The sequence below is a fragment of the Sus scrofa genome, chromosome 1 (assembly GCF_054392235.1).
Source record: "Sus scrofa isolate SSC_HxYL_T2T_F1_AM1 chromosome 1, Sscrofa_HxYL_maternal_Yorkshire_Landrace_v2.0, whole genome shotgun sequence".
NCBI lineage: Eukaryota > Metazoa > Chordata > Mammalia > Artiodactyla > Suidae > Sus > Sus scrofa.
Window position 1 is genome coordinate 157,085,001 of NC_139383.1, and position 21,132 is coordinate 157,106,132.

Genomic DNA, 21,132 nt, shown 5'->3' on the forward strand with positions numbered 1-21,132 from the left:
TGCATTCTCAAACTAGAAGTTACATATCCATTAGTTAATATAGCTTTACATTTTTGTTTCAAGGTAAAACCCTGGCAATGAGCCATTAGAAGGACATTACAAGGGCTGAGAAATTTATTTCCAATGCAATTGGAAATTCTTTCTTCCTTAAAGGGGGAAGTGGAAACCAAGCAATGTTAACATTTTCATTAGTGTCTAAGTAATTTATTTTTTTACATACGGGCGGGTCAACGACTAAGAGATTTCAAACTATAAATATGCATATACCAGAACTGGTGAAGAAAACCCCGAGCGTCCAGGAACAGAACTTCACCACGAGTCTTCTCTTCTTGATTAAAGGGACTACTGGTCAAGGGCTACTTTCTGGAAATTGTCTTCCCCCCCCCATTCGCTGTGCTCGCTGGGTATCTATCCCCGTGAGGAAGAAGCTGTTGTGCCAATAACTCAACGTTGCTGATGTCAGATATGCACCAGCCATGGCCACAAGCCGGGCATCTGAACTTAACGCCGCGTCTGTTTTCTGAACACAGGCAGAAGGGAGAGGCACACAGGCAGAAAGCTAAAGCTCTTTCAGTTTGAGAGGAAATGTGCAATTAGTTTACAGCTATCCCCACACTTACTATTTATACTTGAGATTTCCAGGGTTTCTAACTCTCACCGTCCAAACATTACTGAGCAAGCGCTGCTGTTTCTGGTGCTGCAGGAGAGGGGGAAGGGGCTCCCCGCCCTTAGAGGGGCCTCTAACTGAAGGAGAGCCTCAGTCTTAAAAATACATCCCTTCTTCTCACTAATAAAAAACACGGAGAACGTTTAACAGGAATGTTCCTGTTCTCAGGCTGACTCTCAGGGTGTGAAAGGCCGCCGTTCTGCATTTCACTTCTCTCAGCTCTGAATCCTGGTCTCTTACACGACATATATGTATCATGTCTTCACTGCCTGCAAAAGCATGTGTGGTCTTCTAAATAAAGGTGACAGGCAGAATGTTTACACTCTTGATGATCTAAGCCAAGAGCGAAAAGGATCGCTGTAATATAGGATAAGAATACGTGAGCCATGATGCTGTCTTTAAAAAATTTCAACTGCAGTTCTCAGCAAGGGTTTCTTATTTTCTCCTTCCAGGAGGCTGTACCTTGTAAATAAGTAGCCAATTACAAAGAATAGTAAACAGATGTTTGATAATTTTGTTTCTCAACCTCAAAAGCTCACCTTTATTCTGCCACACTAAAATGGCTACGCATTTTTAGTTCCTTACAATTAACAAAAGGAGAAGCAAAACTTAGTCCTTGAGGGAGAAGGGATGTTAACTTTTCCACTTTAACTAGTAACTTTAAAATGCCATGCGGGTCTTGAGTAAAGGAAAACCTGCTTTCTCCTTAGCCTTTTCCATCCCTTAAAAACCTAGGAAGCATTTTTCAAGTTTTCCCAAATTGTTAGGAGACACTATTTTCTTGCAAATTAATTCTTTTTAACTCCTTATGATAGCTCTGAATCCCATAAAGAAAGATGAATTATCACATACTGAGCCCAAGCTGTGAAACAGGAGGAGACAAATAGAGACCCCTACTGTGTTTAACAATGTAGAAGAAATTCCAGACGCAATAGAAAAATTTTGTCCTTTTCCTAGACCTCCACGCCTGTGAGCTGGGAGCCGAACAGCGGAGGGCGCTCTTGCCTCGCTCAACGCCGCCCTGACCCGCAGGCTGCCTTCTGCCGACGCAGTGGCCCACATCTCAAATTTGTTAAGTGACGACCACCTGTGGCACAGTCACCAAATGTCTTCTGTTTGAAACATTTGCGGTTTCTCATCTGTGTGGTGAAGCACCAGGGAGGTAAAACACTGTTTCCTTTATGGACACACGCAGATGGAAAGCAGCCTCAACATTCGCTTGTGTTAACTATCTGCCCCGATGCCATGTCAAATAATAAGATGTTTGTTACACTTCAAGGTTGCACAATGGTTCTTTCATTTAGATGTTGGGCTGTAATCACGCCTATCATGAATACACATACATCACTATGAACACGCAAACCTGAAACATGCCGGCCACGCAAACAATGTGGATCAGAACTCGGGCGCGGGGAGAAAGCAAGGTTTGTACAGGGCGCATGTAGTTAAGACGCGGAGGTTCGACTCAGATTTGATACAGGAGATGAAACGTGCTCCTTCAAGACATGCCTGTGCGTAAGTGCTCCGGTCCCACCCCAACACGTCACTTTTCAAGCCCACAGTGCATAAAAATAAATAAGCAAAGCCACTTAGACGTGTAAACACCTGGCTCTACACAGCCCCAGAACAACACGAACTACATGGTGTCCAGGAACAAGGCCCGGATCAACTGTAACCATCCGAGACTGCCTGCACACTGGGTTAGGTGCTTAAATCATTTCCATTATTTGTCAGCACTTCACCGCACTGTTCCATTTCTGCGGGTGAAGTTTACACATATGCAAAAAATCATCCAGGAAAAGCCCTGCCCCGGGTGGTTGAAGTCAGTGGCTCTGCATGTGAACCAGTCCTGCGATCGAATTATCCAACAGTGCTGTGAAGAGGTCACTCTCAAAAAGAGGGCCAGGAATGCGGAGGAATTAAGACCAAGTGCCGCGGCACCTGCAGGGTTAATTAAACAGTTCAAGATGTAATAGCCGCACAAAGGAAAACGGTTCTCTCTCCCTCTCTGAGACCTATAAACACTCGTGCTTCACTAGATGGGCATTTGATAAGCCCAGTGGCACGGAGTAAACTCGTGGGTCCCTGGTCCACACTAAGAGTCAGTGTTAACACTTAAGAGAACACTGTTGAGTCCTGTTACCAAGGTCAACGGCACAGATGCACTAATTGTATTATGAGCTTGACATCTAGTGGCCACCCCTGGCAGGGCAAAGCAGGCAAAGGTTAAGTCAGCAAGGCTGTCACACACTTCTAACCACCCACCTTCAGGGACAGCGGTCCAGACTCACCAGCACCCTGCAACCCCACTTCTCAGACCTGGGCCTTGCGGCAGGAGCTGTGCTGGCCCCAGGCTCCGCCAGAAGCCAAGGGAGAGGGGTTCTGGATGGTTAGCATAACTAATCTGGGCTGATGGCAAAAGACAGGCCCACAGAGGGCACAAGCTAGCTGCCACACTGGCATCCTTGGGTCTCTCTGGTGGACAATGGCTCAGCCCCGAGAACTCTTCCCTCTAATTAACAAACAAATCAATCCTAATTGTGAACACAAATAGAGCCATTACATTATTTTACTATTTCAATTAATATTTTACACTTTCTGCAATATGACTTCCCTGGCTTGTTTGCCTGGAGATCACAGACACAGACTTTTAGATCATAAAGTGTTCAAATTACAAGAGAAACACCTAAGGACAGGGATCTTTTTTTTTTTTTTTTTGAAATATAAACGTTTATTTAAATAGTAAAACATTTGATTTTTACAAAGATTTTATTTACATCTGGTTTTATATGAAGTGTGTAGCACTCCACACATGCTGTAATGACAAACCTGTCCCACCAGTGGGAGAATTAGCTCTTATCTGCACGAGACTAAGATATGCTGGTCTTATCCTGGCAACTGGTCAAGAAACCATGAAAATGAAAACTAACAACAACAACAACAACAAAAAAAACCCAACAAAACCTCTTCCTGTTGTAAGTTTTATTTAAAAATCATCCTTCTGGGAAGGACTTCCAGCATAAAAGATGGCCCACAACCTCATTAGCAGTTAAGAAGGTTTTTATTTTACTTAAAGCACTTAACATCTAAGAATGCTGAATTCTAACTGGTGTTCAGTACACAGAACTGAAACTGGTTGTACCTTTGCTGAATCCCACCCCCCCCCCAAAAGAAAACGTTCTCAGAGCTACCTTGGGGTGAATGGCAAAGCCTCTTAGAGATTGTAGTTGACAATGAAATCTGACCCACTTTTGCCTGCTTTTGCCATCATCTTGTATACAAAAAATAATCAGCTTGCTAAGTAATTCCTGCTGTTGGTCTACACCGTCTTCTTTTTCTGGCTCTGAACAGATCTAAAAATATTGAATTATGCCTATATTGTAGAAGTTTAAGATGTACCTTAAAAAAAAAAATCCCCGAGCTGTTACATAATCAGCTCTTTCTGTAAGGTGAGAATTAATTGGCCAGCTTTTTGCTGGTCACCAAACTGTGCATTTTTAAATAGGTTAGGTTTTTACATGTTATTTTTCAAATAAATGTTTGCAAATTCTTCTTTTCCTTTTCCCCCTGCTTCACTTACTCCTTACCTTTCATGTTTCAGAGAAAACAGTCTGCCTACGGATGTTAGAAAGTGGCTTTTGTATTGTTTCCTTTTGGAATGCTGAATTGTAAGTGTGTGCGTGAGTGCCCAGAGCACTGGAGGCAAACCGTGCACATACAGATAAAAGAAAAGAGATCTCTTCACCCAGGGCTGGGGCCTTCTCCCCCTTAATTTAAACACAGTCTATGAATACCACGGGGAAAGTCTTAAATCACTGGATCACCACATTTAAAAGGATTTTTAAGATAGCCATATGATGAGTTGGCAGAAAATAAAAACAAACAAAATACAGGATAGCAAAGAGCTTTAAGTTAGAATACCCTTTTGTTCTTCCTTAAATACCTATGTTCTTTCTAAAGACAATAAAATACATCTTTCTTAAGTCGTATTTCATCTGATAAAGGATAGCAATAATACACCTTTTACAGCTCTAAGTAGGAGCGGAAGGGCTGGTCTGTCATTCGAAGTTTTAATTAATTTTTCTTCGAACAAAAATATTCAGCTGGCTCAAAGGATTTCATGATTGGTGGCCTACATTTAATTAACTGAATCCTAAGGCTGCATCCCATTTACTTCTAACTTTTCAGAAACAGGAATGAAATCCTTTGCAATTTTAAAAGATAGTACCTATTGGGAATGTGAGCACAGTTTCAGTCATCCTTAAAAGAAATGTTTACAACAAGATAACTTTAGAACTTAACGTAAATCACTATTACTTTTTCTCATTCTACATACACCATCATATTTCATTCCTGCAATAAGGTCTGCAGAGCACTGAAGCTTTTTTGGATAGCTATCTTTTCACTGCTTGCCTAAAAACTCAACACTAGAAATTAATAGTTGTATTTCTTTTTTAAGAAATTAAGTTCTTTCTACTGTAAGTTAATGTGATTGCGCATCTCTGCCCCCCCATTATACTAAAAATTTTGCAGAGAAAATTTCTTTTTAGTAGCATTACCAAGAGCTTTCCATTTTATTGCATCTACTCCTTTAATTAATGTGTAACACCCAAAGTGATACAAAGGAATTATTTACTCCATTTGTAAAATACTGCAAATGAACTTAGCTCACTTATAACTTCCCCGTGGTCTGTTTATCTCCATTGCATTTAATCAAATATAATTTTGAGAGTATCTGATTCATGCTGGAGTTAATTTAGTTTTCACAACCATTTTTCTTTAATAAAAAAACATTTTATTTAGTTATCCTTCTAATGATGATCAGGAGGACAGAGTAATATATACATGAGCATTCCTTAAGTGAACAGAGAACAGAGTATCTTTTATGCTCCATGAACAATCAGCTTCAGAATAATTAAATCAGAACTATTTTTTAAATAGTTTGCCAGAACTATCCTTAAAACAATCGCGGGAACACAACTACTGGACTAAGGCTCAGCCCCAGACAGGCTATTTTTGGCCTGTTGCAAAATATGATCAGGAACTGTGGCAATGTCTTGATTACAACTCTGGATGGTTGTGAAAAACAGCCTGGACAAAAACTTTAATCCCACGGTGGGTTAAAAAAAACAACAATAACAACAAAACAAAACAAACAAAACACACACACACAAACCTGAATATGTTTCACCTCCAAATAAATTCAGTAACAAGGGGAATTCAAAAGAGAACTTGTGAATAATTTACTCCATCTTAGGTTTTCAAATATGAGCTCTATATCCCCCCCATGCTTACACTACGAGGCTTCACCGAGCTCACATTTCTGAAGTGAAATTAAAAATGAATAGCAGTGCCTCAGCTTGTTAATTGTTAAATACAAGGGGTTTTACTCTATTAATTAAAATATGCTTTAATAAAAGGAGACATTGCACATTTTGATAACGACCCTACAAAGCTGAGAAGTATTTACATTGTTGCATTTTGGGGCGGCTGTGAAAGCCGATTTTAAGCTATTCAGGAGCCACAATAATAAAGCTTTAAAATTCCTCACTGGGATGCAATGTAGTTCTTTTGAAGGAAAGACTGTCTTTCTCATTCGGCAGAAATAAATCCATTCATTTGATCATGTAGTCATTGAGGGCAATACAAAACAAACCAAGTGTGAGAAATTCTATGTGATGAAGTAAACAAAACAAAAAAAAATCCATTTCCATGACAAAAAGATTCTTTGTCCTTAATCTACCCACCATATGCAAGCGTTTCTTTTTAGCATATCTCCCGTTCTAATCTTGGGTGACCAGGCTACCCAGATAAGGCTGCCTTACCTCCGCCGCGACAAAAAGACCGAGTTCACTAATTTTATTTAATTCATTAATTCCCAACCGCGTAAGAAGGATTTCCACCCTTTCTCCACTCCGACGTGGACCTAGACCTGCTTTTTCAAACTTTACAAGTCTCAGGAAAACTCTTCAACTCCTTTCATTTTTTTGGCAGTGTAATTCTCAAAGCAAAAAGATGCGTTTTTGCTCTAAGCCACTTACAATAGGTCAATCAAAAAAGTTGGGTGGCCTATTTTTAAAGGACCAAACTACTTGATGCCCAGGCTCCGGTGCAGCCGAGGGTCGCCAGCGGCAGCCCCTCCCGCACCCCGTGGACTCGCGGGGGCGCGGGAGGCCGGGGCCCTAAACTTTGCAGGGATGGGGCGCAGCCGCGGCCGCCGGCTCCTCGCCAGGCTCTAACTTCTGCAGCGCCTACCTTCCTTTCTGGATGGGGAGGAAGTTCCTACCAGCCGACCGGAGGCAAGGGTGTCTGCGGCGCATCCAAAAGAACAGGAAAGGCCCCGGAAAAGCAAGAGGCATCAGAAACGTGCTGGGGTCCTGCCGCGTGCGAGGACATCCCCCACCCCCCCGCAACGCCGCAGCGCAGCTTACCCCAGGGTTAATTCCCAAGGCGGCCATTAGGAAAGGCCAGGCGACAGCGACTTCCTACTCGCTTCGGAATGGGATCATTGGTTTGTCAGCGCGCCCGGACCTCCCCAGCTTTGCGGCCCTCGGGACACACGAGGCGCCGCTGGCCGGCCGGGGTGGGGGTGGGGGGCAGTTGGGGTCAGGGCGGCGGACTCGTTCCTAGCGCTCAGCGCCGGGGGCGCCGAACAAAGCTGCCCGGGCAGCGGCCTCCCCGGCCCGCGTCCAGCGGTAGGTGAGCCCCGTATGCATCCCCAACGCCGCGCCTGCCTGGGGGGCGCCGCAGTAGCCGAGGCCGACCCCAGAGACCAGGCGCTGGGAGCCTAGGGGTCGGCGCGGAGGCGGCGGAGCGGACCCCTCCCGCCCCCCGCCCAGCTCCGCGCGCCGGCCTCCACCGGTCAGCGCGGGCTCCGAGCGGTCCCCGAGCCGTGGCGCCTTGGCGCGCAGCTCAACTCCAGGCAGCGGAGTCAAGTTTACTTCGCCCGCAACTCCCGCGCCGCGCGCTCCAGCGGAGAACCGGGTGCCCAGGCTGAGCGCCTCCCGGCAGACACTGGCTCGCGGGAGCCGGGAACTTTCTCCGTCCGCGGCGCCCGCCCCGCGCGCACTTCCCCCAGATCCCCGGCCACCCCGCGGTCCGCGGCCCCTCACCGTGCTCGGGAGCCCCGTCCGGCGGCGGCAGCTCCTCGTCCGACTTGAGGTGCTGGGGCTTGGCCTGCTTGCGCCGAGACATGCTGCTAGCGGCGCGCCGGCCCCGCGCGGGGCAGCGGCATCAGCGGGGCGGCCGGCGGGGACCGTGCGGGGCGGCCGGGCGGGCGCGGGGCGCGGGGCGCGGGCGGCGGCGGCGGCGGCTGCGCGGGCCGCGCATGGGGCTGAGCAATTAGGCTGGTGAATAATGCATGGCCATTAGCCGAGGGCCGCGCCGATTGGCCGGCCTCCAGCGGACTCGGGCGGCCTATGCAAATGAGGCCGCGCTCGCAATTAGCGGCCGCGCGGCGAGGAGGGGCCGGCGCCTGCGGGACCGGGGCGCGCGGCCGGCGCCGCTTCACATCGCGGGCTCTGCGCTCTCCCGTGCCCGGTGCGGCCGGGCGGGCCGGGAGCGGCGCGGGCCGCGGTGGCCACCCAGCCCCGGGCACAGGCAGCAAACTTTGGCGGCGTCCGTGCGGCGCCTCTCCGCCGGCGCGCCGGGCTCGCGCCTTTATAAGTGTCTGCGCCGCCGCCCGCGCCCCGCGCCGCTCCCCCCCCGCCGCCGCTCGGCGCCCCTCCCGGAGCGGGCGGCCGCGGGCAGGGCTCAGGCCGGCGCCTTTGTCTCGCCGGGCCGCTCAGGCGCCGAGCCGCCTGTGCTCCGGGTGCCGAGGGCCAGCCGGCCGCCCTCGCCCCTCTGCAGCGGTTCTCGGCGCGCCGGCCCCGCTCAGGCTCAGGTGTCCCCTCTCGCCGGACCTTCTCTCACGGCTCGTGTCCCCTCCGCGGGCTCCCCCGGCGGCCGGCCCAGCTCGGAGGCTCGAGGCCGGAGCGGAGAGGAGTGCGCACGCCGGGGTGGCGGGACTTCGGCAAGACCAACTTTCCGGTTCGGAAGCGGCGCGGGCCGCGCGGCTCCTCCCCTCCCCTGTTCCCCCTCCCCTCCGCTCACCCCCCTGTCTCCCCGCCCCCCCGGGCCCCTCCGACGCCGGAGCGCCCGCCCCTCCCGCCGCCGCCGCCGCCGCCACCGGGGCCGCCTCGGCCCTTCGCGCGCCCGCCGTGCCTCCCCCCTACCAGCGGCTTCTTAAATCCAGGGGAAGGGAGGGGACGACGGGGCCCCAGTGTCCCCCCCCCCCAATTCCCTTCCCCGTTGGATGCAGGTCCGCGTCGCTCGTGGAGTGGGCAGGCGCAGAGGGGGGCCCGAGGCCTCGAGACTGAAAGTTCCAAGTCCATAAAAGTCCTGCGTGCGGCCCGCTGCGTTCTAGGACTTTTCGGGGGTGATGTGAGGGGGGGGCAGGTGAGGGGTCGAGACGTTTGGACCGGCCGCGCATCCCCAGGCGCCTGGCGCTGCGCGCTCCCGGCAATGCACCCAACCCTCGCGGGTTGTCAGGCACGCGCCCTCGCCCCCGCGCGCGCACCCCCAGCAGCAGCTGTGCACACGCGACCTCGCCCACGCCCGCGCGCTCACTCCCGCGCGTGTCTTCCTTCGCGAGCCGTTGCCGGGATGTGCTTCAGGCCCCGTCGCCGCCGAGCCTTCGCCTGTTCCCCCCCGCCCCAGTATGGTTTTTTTTTTTCATTTTCTAAATTTATTATTTTTGTTCTCACAAGTGGCCCTGTCTGGTACGAAGCTTTGGCACAGATGGCCTGCCGGCACGCTTCCCTCAGGGTCGTGCGCCGGCGGGGAACGGGAGGCGACCAGACAGCCCGGGGCACTTGAAGGGCTGCGATCTCCTTGCGTGGCTGGGACCGGGGCTCTGACTAGTGGGGACCCCCGACCCGGATGGACCCGGCCCTGCTCCGTTGGCCCGGCTATCCGCCGGCTGCTTTTCCGTTCTAGAATCTTCCCGCTTCCCAGCCCAGGTTCTCCCGAGCGCCTTTAATTGTGTAAGTTTCACGGAGCAACAGCTTTGGGCTCCAGGAAAAGCGCAGGACAATCAAGACAGAGGAAGGAAGCGCACAGGTTAGGGTGATCTCCAAAGAGACCCCGCAGCCACCTTTGTCACCTCCCTCCCACCCCACATCCCTTAGGGCTGGTTTTGTTTTGCTCTTTGGTGGCAGGCATATTCATTTAGGTAATTTTGTTTCTGAAAAGGAAAAATAACAAATGAAAGATGTTCGAAATCTAGAGTTATCCCCGCCAGCCCCCCGCGCCCCCCCCCCCGTAGCACTTTTATGGTGAAGCTTGGGGGAGATGTCTGTATCGCCATTACGCTGTCAACTTTGCCAAATGCTGTAAGCATTTTGGGGACGCTAATGCATCCCGCGCAGAGGCACTCGGCAGTGGAAAGTTTGTAGCCAGGGCTTTGAGCGAGCGGGGCCACGAATTTTCCTGGGAAAAGGGGAAAAGAGAAGAGGAGGGGAGAGGAAAGGAACGTGTGTTGGCAGGGGAGGGCGGTTGTAGGGAGTGGAAGTTTCTTGCAGAATTTACGGGACCTACAAGAGTTTGGTAAGTTGCAGAGCCGCAGCGGAGAGGTAGGTGTCGGTGACGTGACTGCTTTCCAGAAAAGAAAGAACACGAAACGATCGTCGCTGGTTGGACCCCTGATAAAAGGTGCACTGGCTTTTGTGACCTGGTTAATTCTCTTTTTTCCTTCTTAAAAAAAAAAAAAATCGACACTTTGGGGGAAAGAAGCAAATGTAGGTTCCAGCGGTGTCCGAAGCCTCTCTGAGGAAGCTCGAGCCCGGCTCCCCCGCAGCCTCATGCCCCGTGGCACGGACTCCTCCTCTTTGGGCCACTTTGCTCGCGCCGGCCCCCACCGTTTTTGTTCCTAAAGCCATTAGTCCGCCCTTCCCAGCCCCCCACTCTCTCTCCAGCACACTGGCACGATTTCCTTAGGTCTTTCTGGGACTTCTAAACGACACTGTTCAATTTCGTCGACTTGCTTTGCATTTTCTACTATGTGTGGTCATGGGGAGGATCTTAAGTCCCTCCAAGGAAGGCGAATCTGAGACTCCGGCCCTGTCTTTAAGAAGGGAGCCTTCAGACTGCAGGAGGTGTCGCGCCAGCCGTGATGCGCTTTGTAAGTGGGAAGATGCAGCAGCCTGGGCTCGGCGCTGTGGTGGACACTGGCTTTCACAATGTGAGCGGCCGCCAAGCGGGACGCAGAGCCGGCGGATTCGACCTGCTCAGCGCAGGGTGCCATCCCCGCCCAGGGCTCGCGGGGTGGAGCCGGCCCGGGGAAGGTGCCAGGCTCCACCTCGACCTCCGAGCTCACAGCGCTGGGATTTCGTTGAGAAGATCGAGCAAAAGACTTGGAGGAAAGAGCCAGGGAGGCTGTGAAACGGGAACCTACTCAAATTCCCCGCCACTGTTAGAATGGCGCAGATCAGTAAATTGCGCACCTTTGAAAAAATTGACTTGGATATTCAAGATCAATGAAATTAAAAAAAAAAAAAGAGGTCGAAAACAAAAGGGGAGTTACCTCTGCCTTAACGTGTTCTCCCTTCCTTGCCAACCTCACTGAGATCTGAAACTTTTCTTAATTGCTTTTATTCAACGCAGCAAGTTTTAATGAAAGCATATGCGTCTTAAGTTGGTTGCAACAGTAGATTTATTTCGAGGCGACAACGTGTGAACAAGAATATTTTCACGAATGAGGGAAAGGATGTGTCCTCTGGTCGTGCCCAGGTTAAAGGACACCGGAACTGCACCAGAGGTGCAGACACCAGCTTGCACACACCACACATCCTAACCATCACATGACCACTGTCTATTAAAATATGTAATACCTAAACACTATTGCAAAAACAAAAGTTGCTTTTCTTCCCTATAATTAAATCTAATTTGTTAATTGTCTTTCCTCTTGCGATGTTGTTTTCATCTTAGGAGGCGACACGTTATTATTTTGTCTGCTTAATAATATTATTTACAAATTAATACTGTATATTTTACATTAGTGGAACATATAATTAGGTATTTGATTAATTTGTATCATTTATTCAGATAAAACAGAAAGCCTATCTGCAAGATTGATTTGAGGAGGGACGGTTGAAGAGTTGGTTCTATTTTCAGGTCCCAGTTTATTGATCCTACCTGGCTCTTCCTCTGCTAAAGACACTTTTGCATAAGATGCATTTGACACCTTATTTACAACATGCTTATTCCCCCAGCTACTTTATACAAAATGAGTATTAAAATATTAAAGCTTTATTTTCTATCTCCTTTCTTTTTCCCTCCCAAAGCGAAGTTCCTTTCTTCTCACTGGCCTTCTCTCCCCTCTCTCTGGTTCCTCCCCCACCTCAACTTTTGTTTTAGGTTCTTACCATTAAATCCAGCATGATTTTGTGTCTTTAATGCTGTGACAAGCGGCCGCTAATTGGTTCTCACTTGAGCAAAGATATTACCATATTAATATTATTATTGGTAAGAAGAGGTAATTGATAACACCACCTGCCACTCTGGGGCAATCACGATGATAAATGTTTCCATCAACAGGAAATCTGTGCTTGGTGTACCACAGCCCAACGCAAACAGCATGTCAAGTGCCAATTATAAAGATGTTGCTTTTCTATTACATGGGGGGGGGGCTAGAAAACACGTAGCCAAAAATTATATTTATGGTTTTTTTGAAAATGCTTTTGCTGAGCTTCTTGCTCACTCGAAAATCACTTTCCCCATAAAAATAAAATGCTCTCCTTAAATAAACCAACATGGAGCTAACTGCCCTGTCCATTGCAGACAACTCCTGTTGTCACCCGCTTTGCTTTCAAAGCTATTGAGATAAATACGTCTAAATATTTTTATTGATAGGAGCCACGTATGTCGTGTATAAATCCATCTAGGTCTATGTGCACCGAAGCCACCTTGTATGTTCATTACAGGTCAGCTTATGACTTCACATGTAGGCATCGCAGGCAAACATTCCATGGCACTTTATGCCACACGAAGAGAAAGCTCAGCACAGAGCCATTCGTCTTTACACTTAGGGAGGCAAGCCCTGTGAAAGTACTTCTCTTGTGACCATTGAACTGCGTCTCTAGCTGTACCTGGATCCTGGAGGGGCACTTGAGCATGTATGGTTGCATAAATAATGGCCAGCTAAAACTTGGGCTCCTTTGCCTGTCGCCAGGCTCAAACGATTATTATTAGCTTGCATTATTAGATGCAGGCCTCAAAAGGCGAAATCAGCTATTGATAATTGCAAGAAGTATACAGCAGCCACTGTATCGATCGGCTTGTCCCTATTCCCCTGGTATGGGAGAGATAAGAAGACTCACTCTTTAGTGCAATATAATTTCTTTTGACCTATCTGCTTGCTACAGACTTATGATGAATAGCCGGACTGGTTAAAGTCCTTTATCACGAAAGTTACCCCTTGATATAATATTGATTCTTTATAACTAGCTCCAAACACAAAAATCAAACTGTCCACTTGACCATCATCATCATCAATATCATCACAAAGCCTCTGGAATAAAGATCAGCTCTGGCCTGAAAACGCTTTCTATAATCTTCCCAGCTAATCTTTATTTGCTGATGATGAAAAGAAGAAGGGGGGCGGGGTGGGCAAGAGGGACAGTGAGCGGAATGTCATTTGGACGAACTCTGTATTTATGTGTATGGACATACATTAGGCCCAGACCAAGGGGCCTCTCCTCGTAGGAACACGCGGGCAGCGTGACCACTTTCTGCAGTGCTCGGCCTGGCCTGCCCACTGGCCCCGGGGGGAATCGGGGAGGCGGGAGGCCCAGGGGATTGGTGGGGGGAGACAAAAAGGGCTCCACGTAAGCTGTCTAACATGAGACACAGAGACTCTCTCTGGCCTCCTGCTCTTTGGAAATCAATGTCACGCGTCCTTGCCGCTCGGCGACTGCGTTCCCCGGGAGCTCGGGCGGAGAGGGGCACACCGGGTGGGCTAGCCTGCGGCTTGTTGGGGCCGCGCCGCCCCGAGGCGCACATCAAAGGCCGCCCGGGCAATTCGTGTGCATTTCCCCAATTACCGGCATTTCCTGCCTGCCCCCCCCCCCGCCCCGCCTCCCGCGCCAGCCCGGTTGCCGGGACCCGGGACCGGGACCAGCGACTGGCCAGCATGCCAGGCGGTATGCGAGTGCGCGTGCATCCGCGCGTGGGCGCCCGCGGGGGTCTCGGGGCCGGGGGGTGCCTCTGCACGCCTAGGCCTTGTCCAGGCAGAGTTTCGGGCGCGTGTGGGGAGGAGAGAGGCTTAGGATTCGGCGGGGACTCGGGGGTGGGAGGGAAGGGGAGGGGACGCGGGCTGCAGTCTTTTGGAACCTTCTCAGCCCCGCTGTCCTCACCTACAGACACCCAGTCTCCAGGGCTGCGGTTTTCAGGGCCTCCCAGTAGTGGCCTCCGAGGGGCCCTTCTCTTGACCTCTCCCGCAATCCCTTCGCACCCGCATTTCTCAGGCGACGCTGACCAAATGGGGGCGGAGGTGTAGAAAGAGAGGCCTTCGCGCGAGGACCCCCCCACCGCACCCTCCGAGTTTCATTATCCGCTGGCCCGGGGGCACCGAGGGACCCCTATCCGGATGCCTCTCTGTTTGGAGGACGCGGCCTATCGTCCCCTTCCCTCATCGGTCCCACTCTGAAGGGCGTCCGAGGCTCGGGGTGGGGTCACTGCAGCACCCTCCCCCTCCCGGGCATCCCCCCGCAAGGGGCTCGAAAGGCAGGGCTGCTGCGCTTAGGCCTCAGGCGAGGGGCGGTCCAGGCCCCACCCCACCCTGCCCTTACCCTGGACCCCTTCTTACTGAGCCTTTTGGAGAGGACATCGTGGGGTGAGACCCCCGCTAGTTTGGCGTGGGCCGGTGGGGGAGGGGCGAAGTTCTCCCCTGCCCCACCCCCACTCTGTTCCGCACGCGCGGAACACGAGTGGGGCGCGCGGGTTGCCCTAGCTGGAGAGTACACCCGCTCTTCATAACATGTTCAAAGAAGTTTTAGAAAGGCGGGCACAACTTTGATGTGACCATTCCCATCGGTCTTGGCTTTCTCATTATCACAAATGTCATTTGCTTTGGCTCCAAGCTCTGCAAAAGCACAGAGCTGAAATTCTGCAGAAGCCAGCCTGGGGGAGGGTTCCCCTAGGTCCCCGAAGGACTGCGATGGGGACAAAGACCATACAGTGCCCGGCCTGCTCTCTTCCAGAGTGGAAGTCTGCACTGTGACCCAAGGCACCAGGCCATTCACAGAACAGACCCTTGCAGTCTGTCCTAGAAAATGTCCTGTCAGGCATGGGACAGCAGGAACAAAAATCATACAAATTCAAGTCAGTTGACAGTCCCCTGAAAAACCAACCAAAAAAGAAAACCAGCCTGACAGCAGAAGGAACAGTCTTTGTCTCAAACGGGGAGGTAGGATTTGATCAGGTAAATGAGTGAGCAGGTGTGTCCGGACATGTGGGCCAGCCACCTCCTTGCTGATGGTTACACTTGCCCTATGTGAAGGGAACCGGGAAACAGGGGGGGTTTCTTTCTGCTTCTGTGAACCCCTGTTGGGAAAAGGAGGATGTTTTGCACTTGCATGTGCCCCAGAAGCCCTCAAACCTACACGGGCACATTTCCCCGTCTTCCTTCCCCACTGCTAGCCCGGCTGCTGAGAAGTGTGCTTGAGAATGTGTTCCGGGTCTTGAGCTATGTCTGATTCATCCAGACTTCTCTCTGAAATCGGACAAGGGGGGGTGTGATGCAAAGGCTCCTCCAAAAAGGATGTGCTCCCTGCCCTTCAGTGGAGGGCGAGACACAGTTCCCCAAAGACACTGATTTTCTTGTCATCAGGAAGTTAAGAAAAAAGAAGTCTATTATAAAAATTTTAATCAGTGAGTGGAAAGTGGATTTTCCTAAAGCCTGGAGATGTTTGCATGCTGTGCATGTGTGCTCTGCTTTCAGAAGACCTAGTGGATTAGAATCCATAAAAGAGAAAGTTGAAGGGGCCATTACTCACTTGACAAAGGAGTCTTCACTGTTCTGGAGTGGAGCTGCAGGTTCTCTGCAGTAGCCAGTGCTGCCGTATATGGTAAAGTAGCCAGCATGTACACACCAGTTTCTCCAAACCATGCTCCCCTATGTCCCTGAAAGAAAGAAGAGAATGGTTCTTCAGAAATGCAGAGGTTTTTCTTGGAGCCTCTGGGCCAGGGAAACGCCGCACCCTGCAGTCCGTTCATGGAGGGTCATCTGCCCAGGAAGGGGCATCCCTGCTCCCCACACCCTGAGCCCCAGGGCAGGTGGCCTTGAGCCTGGTCAGAGCTGTTGCAGTAAAGGCATCCTCAGAGGCTGAGAGATAAAATGATTGGAAAGAGGGGGTCTAGGCATGTGAGGAAAGCAGGCAGTAGGAAAGATAAAGTTGTGCCAAAGAGGGAACATTTATTTACATGTTGGAGCCACTACCACGAAGAAGTAGAATGGGAGAGAAATGAAGGGAGGGGCTGTGACCTTGAAACCAGAGGGAGGATGGAGTAGGAGGGAGGCTGAGAAAGTGATAGAGCTAAGGCCCCTGTGCTATAGAGCCTGGCCGGCTACGAGAGCCTGAGGGGAGGGAGTGGTCAGTGCGCAGAGCCCTGAGGCCCTGAACGTGAAGGAAGAACCACCCTGGCCCCCTCCACCAAAGCATCTACACCATGGGGTGCTCTCCCTCAGTGCCTCCTTGGCCTGGTCCTGTCCTCTGTTAGAGTGATGGTGCACAGCACTGGTGACCCTGGCTCCAAAAGTGTCTGGTAAACGGGATGACTAGGGAACCGTTTGTTTTGTGAATTTGAAAAAAAGAAACCCCACTTGCTCTCATACTCCAAGCACAGCCTCAGATCCACTTGCCCTTCTTCTGTGATCTGTGTCTCTTCTATGCATCCAGTCGTGTCTCTTCTATGAGCAGATGCACATCCTGCCTGTGCAGGTTAGCTCTGGCTGGACTTCATTTCTCATTATTCTCAAATTCGTCTCACAGCTGGCTCTCATGAACCAGGACAAGAAGGCTCACGACCATGTTCTCCAGGAGATTTCAGGGCCCCCAGGTGCTTCTTTGAGCCCCATGGTATGGGGCCCTTTGGAGCCAGGGCAGGTGGGAGTGACTGAAGGGGGATAGACATGTGCCTTTGGTTCAGTTTCTTATCCTGTCTGCTGTAGGGTGTCCTGGGCTAAGTCAGGGCTGGTACACAGGCTGTCCCCTAAGCCCCTCCCTTTCCAGGGCATAAGTACTGAGGCCTCAATGGCCAGGCACCCTTTGGGATCTCGCCTCTGTTCTTTGATTTCTCCAGCTGCTTTGGTTATTAACCCATTTTACAGATGTATTGATGTAGATCCAGGGTGTTAATGACCAGCCCAAGGTCACTTGTTCATTAGTAAAGGAGGCTGGGCCCACTTTGTCCTGACTTGGAGGCAGTCCTTAGAGAGCATTACCCATGCTCACCGTGATGCAGAGTTCCTGTCACTGCTAACGCAGTGACCCACTGTGTTAATTCTCAGTCTGACATTAGAATTTTCTGCTCTTGCCTCCCTTGCAATGGCATCACCCCCTTAAGTGTGCCAACTCCCTCACTGTGACGGAACTCTGCACAGGAGCCTATTGCCTTCATCCTTCTGGTCGAGGTGGCTGATGGTTGGGTTTCTGGGGCAAAGTATGTTTACTTCTGCAGATGGACTTGCTCAAATGGCCTCTGCTCCTGCCACCCTGCCTTAGACCACTGCCACATAAGCCAACACCTGACTTGCCCCAAATCATCTCTGCTTTTACGTGACTGATCTTTGGATCCAAGTGGACTTTTCTGTTTGAGGAAACATTCCACTGGATGTGCTTGATACTCTGACTGCACAGTGACACCACCTGGGGAGACTCCACAGGTCAGTAAATTCTCCCCCTTAAGTTCTTTCCCCGCCATCCGTTTACAAGATGGTAACAGGCTGCTGGGAGTGTGTGTGGAGTGGCAATGCCTCCAAGGCTGCCAGCTGCATCTGCGTTTACCACTCTGAGGTGGCAGGAGCAGAAAGCGCAGCCCAGCTCTTGGGGGGTGACCACCCGTCACGGTGGGGCCGAGGGGGTGGCTGCTGGGCCCTCGGTTCCTCAAGCTCTCGTGACAGCCCTTTCATTCAGGGTAACACCGGATGGCAGAGCTCCTGTGGCCCTTTGTTTTTCTGTCTGAGGAATGGACATAGAGTGGTTTCCTTTGGACAACGTGAGTAAATATCAGCCTTTTGATGGTCAGCATGTACTTGAATATCCCAAGGTTGTGGTATTTGCTGTTGTAACAATGTCTTTGCCGCATGAGGATCACCATCGGTGAGGGCTCTGTTTATAGAGAGGATAAGCTTGTGCGAAAAAGACGCTGAGGTGCTGTGCAGACACGAGGGACCTCTCTGCCCCGTGATGCTCCCTTTGCAAGTGGTTCACGTTCTGTGTGTATGGAACTAGTGCGATTTTAGGTGATTTTTGCAAAGTGGCATCCTCGTCTGCTTTTATGAATGTGTGTATGTATATTTAAAACATCGTGATGTACACATACAGGTGTTTTCAATACTCATTCCTATACAGTCACATGAATATGGGTGTTTGTCGCAATTTCGGTTCATAGTTTCATGAAATACCCTGGTGGGTTATAAGAGGTGAGGTGGACTAATATATTATGACCATGTTTTCTGAAAATAGGAACGATTTTACCTAAGGGGAAAAATTTTATGATGTAGATATATATTTGAAGCACCATTAAAAACGGCAGAAGGAGGATAATACGCGTTAGACAATCTATCCTAGTATGCTGGTTCCTGAATATGCTGACAACATTTCCAGGAGACTTGATCAAAGGCCGTCTTTTTGAAGTTGTCATATGCTTGTCACCCAGTAGAGACATTTGGAGGTGGCGTCCTCTAGTGCAAGGTCAGTTGCAGAGATTAACCCCTGGGTGAAACAGAAGCTGCCCGTGGTTTTCAAGCAGAGGTTTCTAGCAACTGGCTTGGATGGTTTTCTAGCTGAAGGGGCTGATTTGTGTGACCTGTGTGGACACACCCATTTGGGTACTGTTGCCACATGACAGACTTTTCTGAGAGCCAATGAAGCAGGTTGTGGAAAGGGGATGCAGGGCACATCCCAGCGCTGTTTCTGTCTCGTGGCTGTGTGGTGTCCCGCGACCCTTCTACTGCATCTTGCTTCCTGTTTGTGCAGGAAAGGGTTTTTGACCTGAGGCTGTGCACCCCCCACCCCCCCATTCTTATGCTTGTGTGTCATTTCTGTGTTTCTGCGAGAGATAGACCAGCTTCCATCACAACCTGTGATGTAGGATATGACTTGGTTTGGGTAATTTTTTTTTTATCCTGGTATTAGTATTTTTGAGAAAATTGCTAAAGAATTGTTGGTGTGATGTCCCTTAAAATCGAATCTAACTGTCTTAAGGTGTGACCAGCTCGATGACCACAATGTGATGGTCGCCAGCAAAACCCTAACTCAGGGTCAGATGCAGGGGAGACATAGGCTGCTCCTGAGGACCCTTAAAAAAGGTGTTTCATGGTCAGAGAAATTTGGAAATGCCACCAAATGCCACCATAACCCTCTTGGGTTTTTCACAGTGAATGTCAGCATTTAAAGGCCCTGCCATGTCCCATGGTGAAAGAGACTGCTAGTTAGTACCAGTTACCTGTTTCCAAGGATATTTGACCACAAGCAACTATTGTCAGGGAAGCTGTTTTTGCCACATGAACTTATCCTGGTGGACACACTTTGGTGGCTCCAGTAGGGAATCTCTGTGGCACTTTTGTGAGTGTATCTGCAGAGACCCCACTCATTACTGTGGGAGCCAGTCTTCAGGCCCCAGGGCTGCTCTCCCTGCCCCCGGCACTGGTGACACTGGCCCTTTGTTATTGGCAGGACTCATGTCCTGGGTATTGGCAGCATCCTGGTCTCTGCCCCAGAGCCCAGGGCACCTCTGAGCCAGGGGCACCCCCATGGCAAAGGATCTGGTGTGAGGGGGTGATTAGAGAGCAGGGTCTGAGGTAGGAGCAATGGGGCAGCAGCTGCTGGGTGGCTGGGATGTGGCTCCACAGAGCGCTTGACCAGTGGTTCGAGGCCTTGCTGGAGCCACATCTTCCAGTCAAGGGGCATCTGCATCCTTACCAAAGCCAGGGTTTCTTTTTGGTCAGGCTCCGTTAAAAGTCTATGTTTCCTTCAGTTCCGCAGTTCTATAATAGCATTGTTATTTGGCCCCTTCAATTACTTTTCACTTAAAAAATTTCACTAAATGTCCAGTCACAGAATATAATGTACATGTTTGAGGATAAAAATAACCAATACCAAGTTTCTAGAGATGGCTGTCAAATTTTTGTAAATGAAAAGCCTAAATGTAGAGAAAGATGGGAACTGTCAGTCTTTGGCAGAAATGCTAGAAATGAATGTATGTGCACCTTAAGCATAGGCCATGTATTATTAGGAATTATTTTTGTTATGATGCGTCACAGAATTTTTTTTTTAAATTTTGTTTTAATAATTTTTATTTTTTTTTCTTTATAGCTGGTTTACAGTGTTCTGTCAGTTTTCTACCGTAGAGCAAGGTGACCCAGTCACACATACATATATATACATTCTTTTTTCTCAGGTTATCATGTTCCATCATAAGTGACTAGATACAGTTCCCAGTGCTGCTATATAGCAGGATCTCATTGCTGATCCACTCCAAATACAATAGTTTGCATCTATTAACCCCAAATTCCCAGTCCATTCCACTCCCTCCTCCTCCCTCTTGGCAACCACAAGTCTGTTCTCCAGGTCCATGATTTTCTTTTCTGTGGAAAGGTTCATTTGTGCCATATATCAGATTCTACATATAAGTGATATCATATGGTATTTGTCTTTCTCTTTCAGACTTACTTCATTTAGTATGAGAGTCCATGTTGCTGCAAATGGCATTATTTTGTTCTTTTTTATGGCCGAGTAGTATTCCATTGTGTATATATACCACATCTTCATAATCCATTCATCTGTTGATGGATATTTAGGTTGTTTCCATGTCTTGGCTACTGTGAATAGTGTTGCAATGACCATACGGGTGTATGTGTCCTTTTCAAGGAAAGTTTTGTCTGGATATATGCCCAAGAGTGGGATTGCTGGGTCATAGGGTAGTTATATGTATAGTTTTCTAAGGTACCTCCATACTATTTTCCATAGTGGTTGTACCAATTTGCATTCCCACCAACAGTGTAGGAGAGTTCCTGTTTCTCCACAACCCCCTCTAGCATTTGTTATTTGTGGACTTATTAATGATGGCCGTTCTGACTGGTATGAAGTGGTACCTCATAGTAGTTTTGATTTGTATTTCTCTAATAATCAGTGATGTTGAACATTTTTTTTCATGTGCTTGTTGGTCATCTGTGTATCTTCTTTGGAGAAATGTCTATTAGGTCT

The 21,132-nt window shown here is 49.7% G+C and overlaps 1 protein-coding gene across 6 annotated transcripts in view; it reads right to left on the reverse strand.

The window, feature by feature from the left end:
- Window positions 1–7,985, reverse strand: part of SALL3 (spalt like transcription factor 3) — a 21,678-nt gene extending 13,693 nt beyond the window's left edge. For 4 of the 6 annotated variants that reach the window (XM_085017524.1, XM_085017520.1, XM_085017515.1 and 1 more), the window contains exon 1: window positions 7,780–7,985. In XM_085017524.1, coding sequence (XP_084873650.1) covers window positions 7,780–7,861 — 82 coding nt within the window. In that variant the 5' untranslated portion in view covers window positions 7,862–7,985. Of the gene's footprint in view, window positions 1–7,098; window positions 7,525–7,779 lie in introns of those variants that run through there. The other 2 variants (XM_085017525.1, XM_085017529.1) reach the window with 2 other exon arrangements.
- Window positions 7,986–21,132: the final 13,147 nt, after the last annotated feature.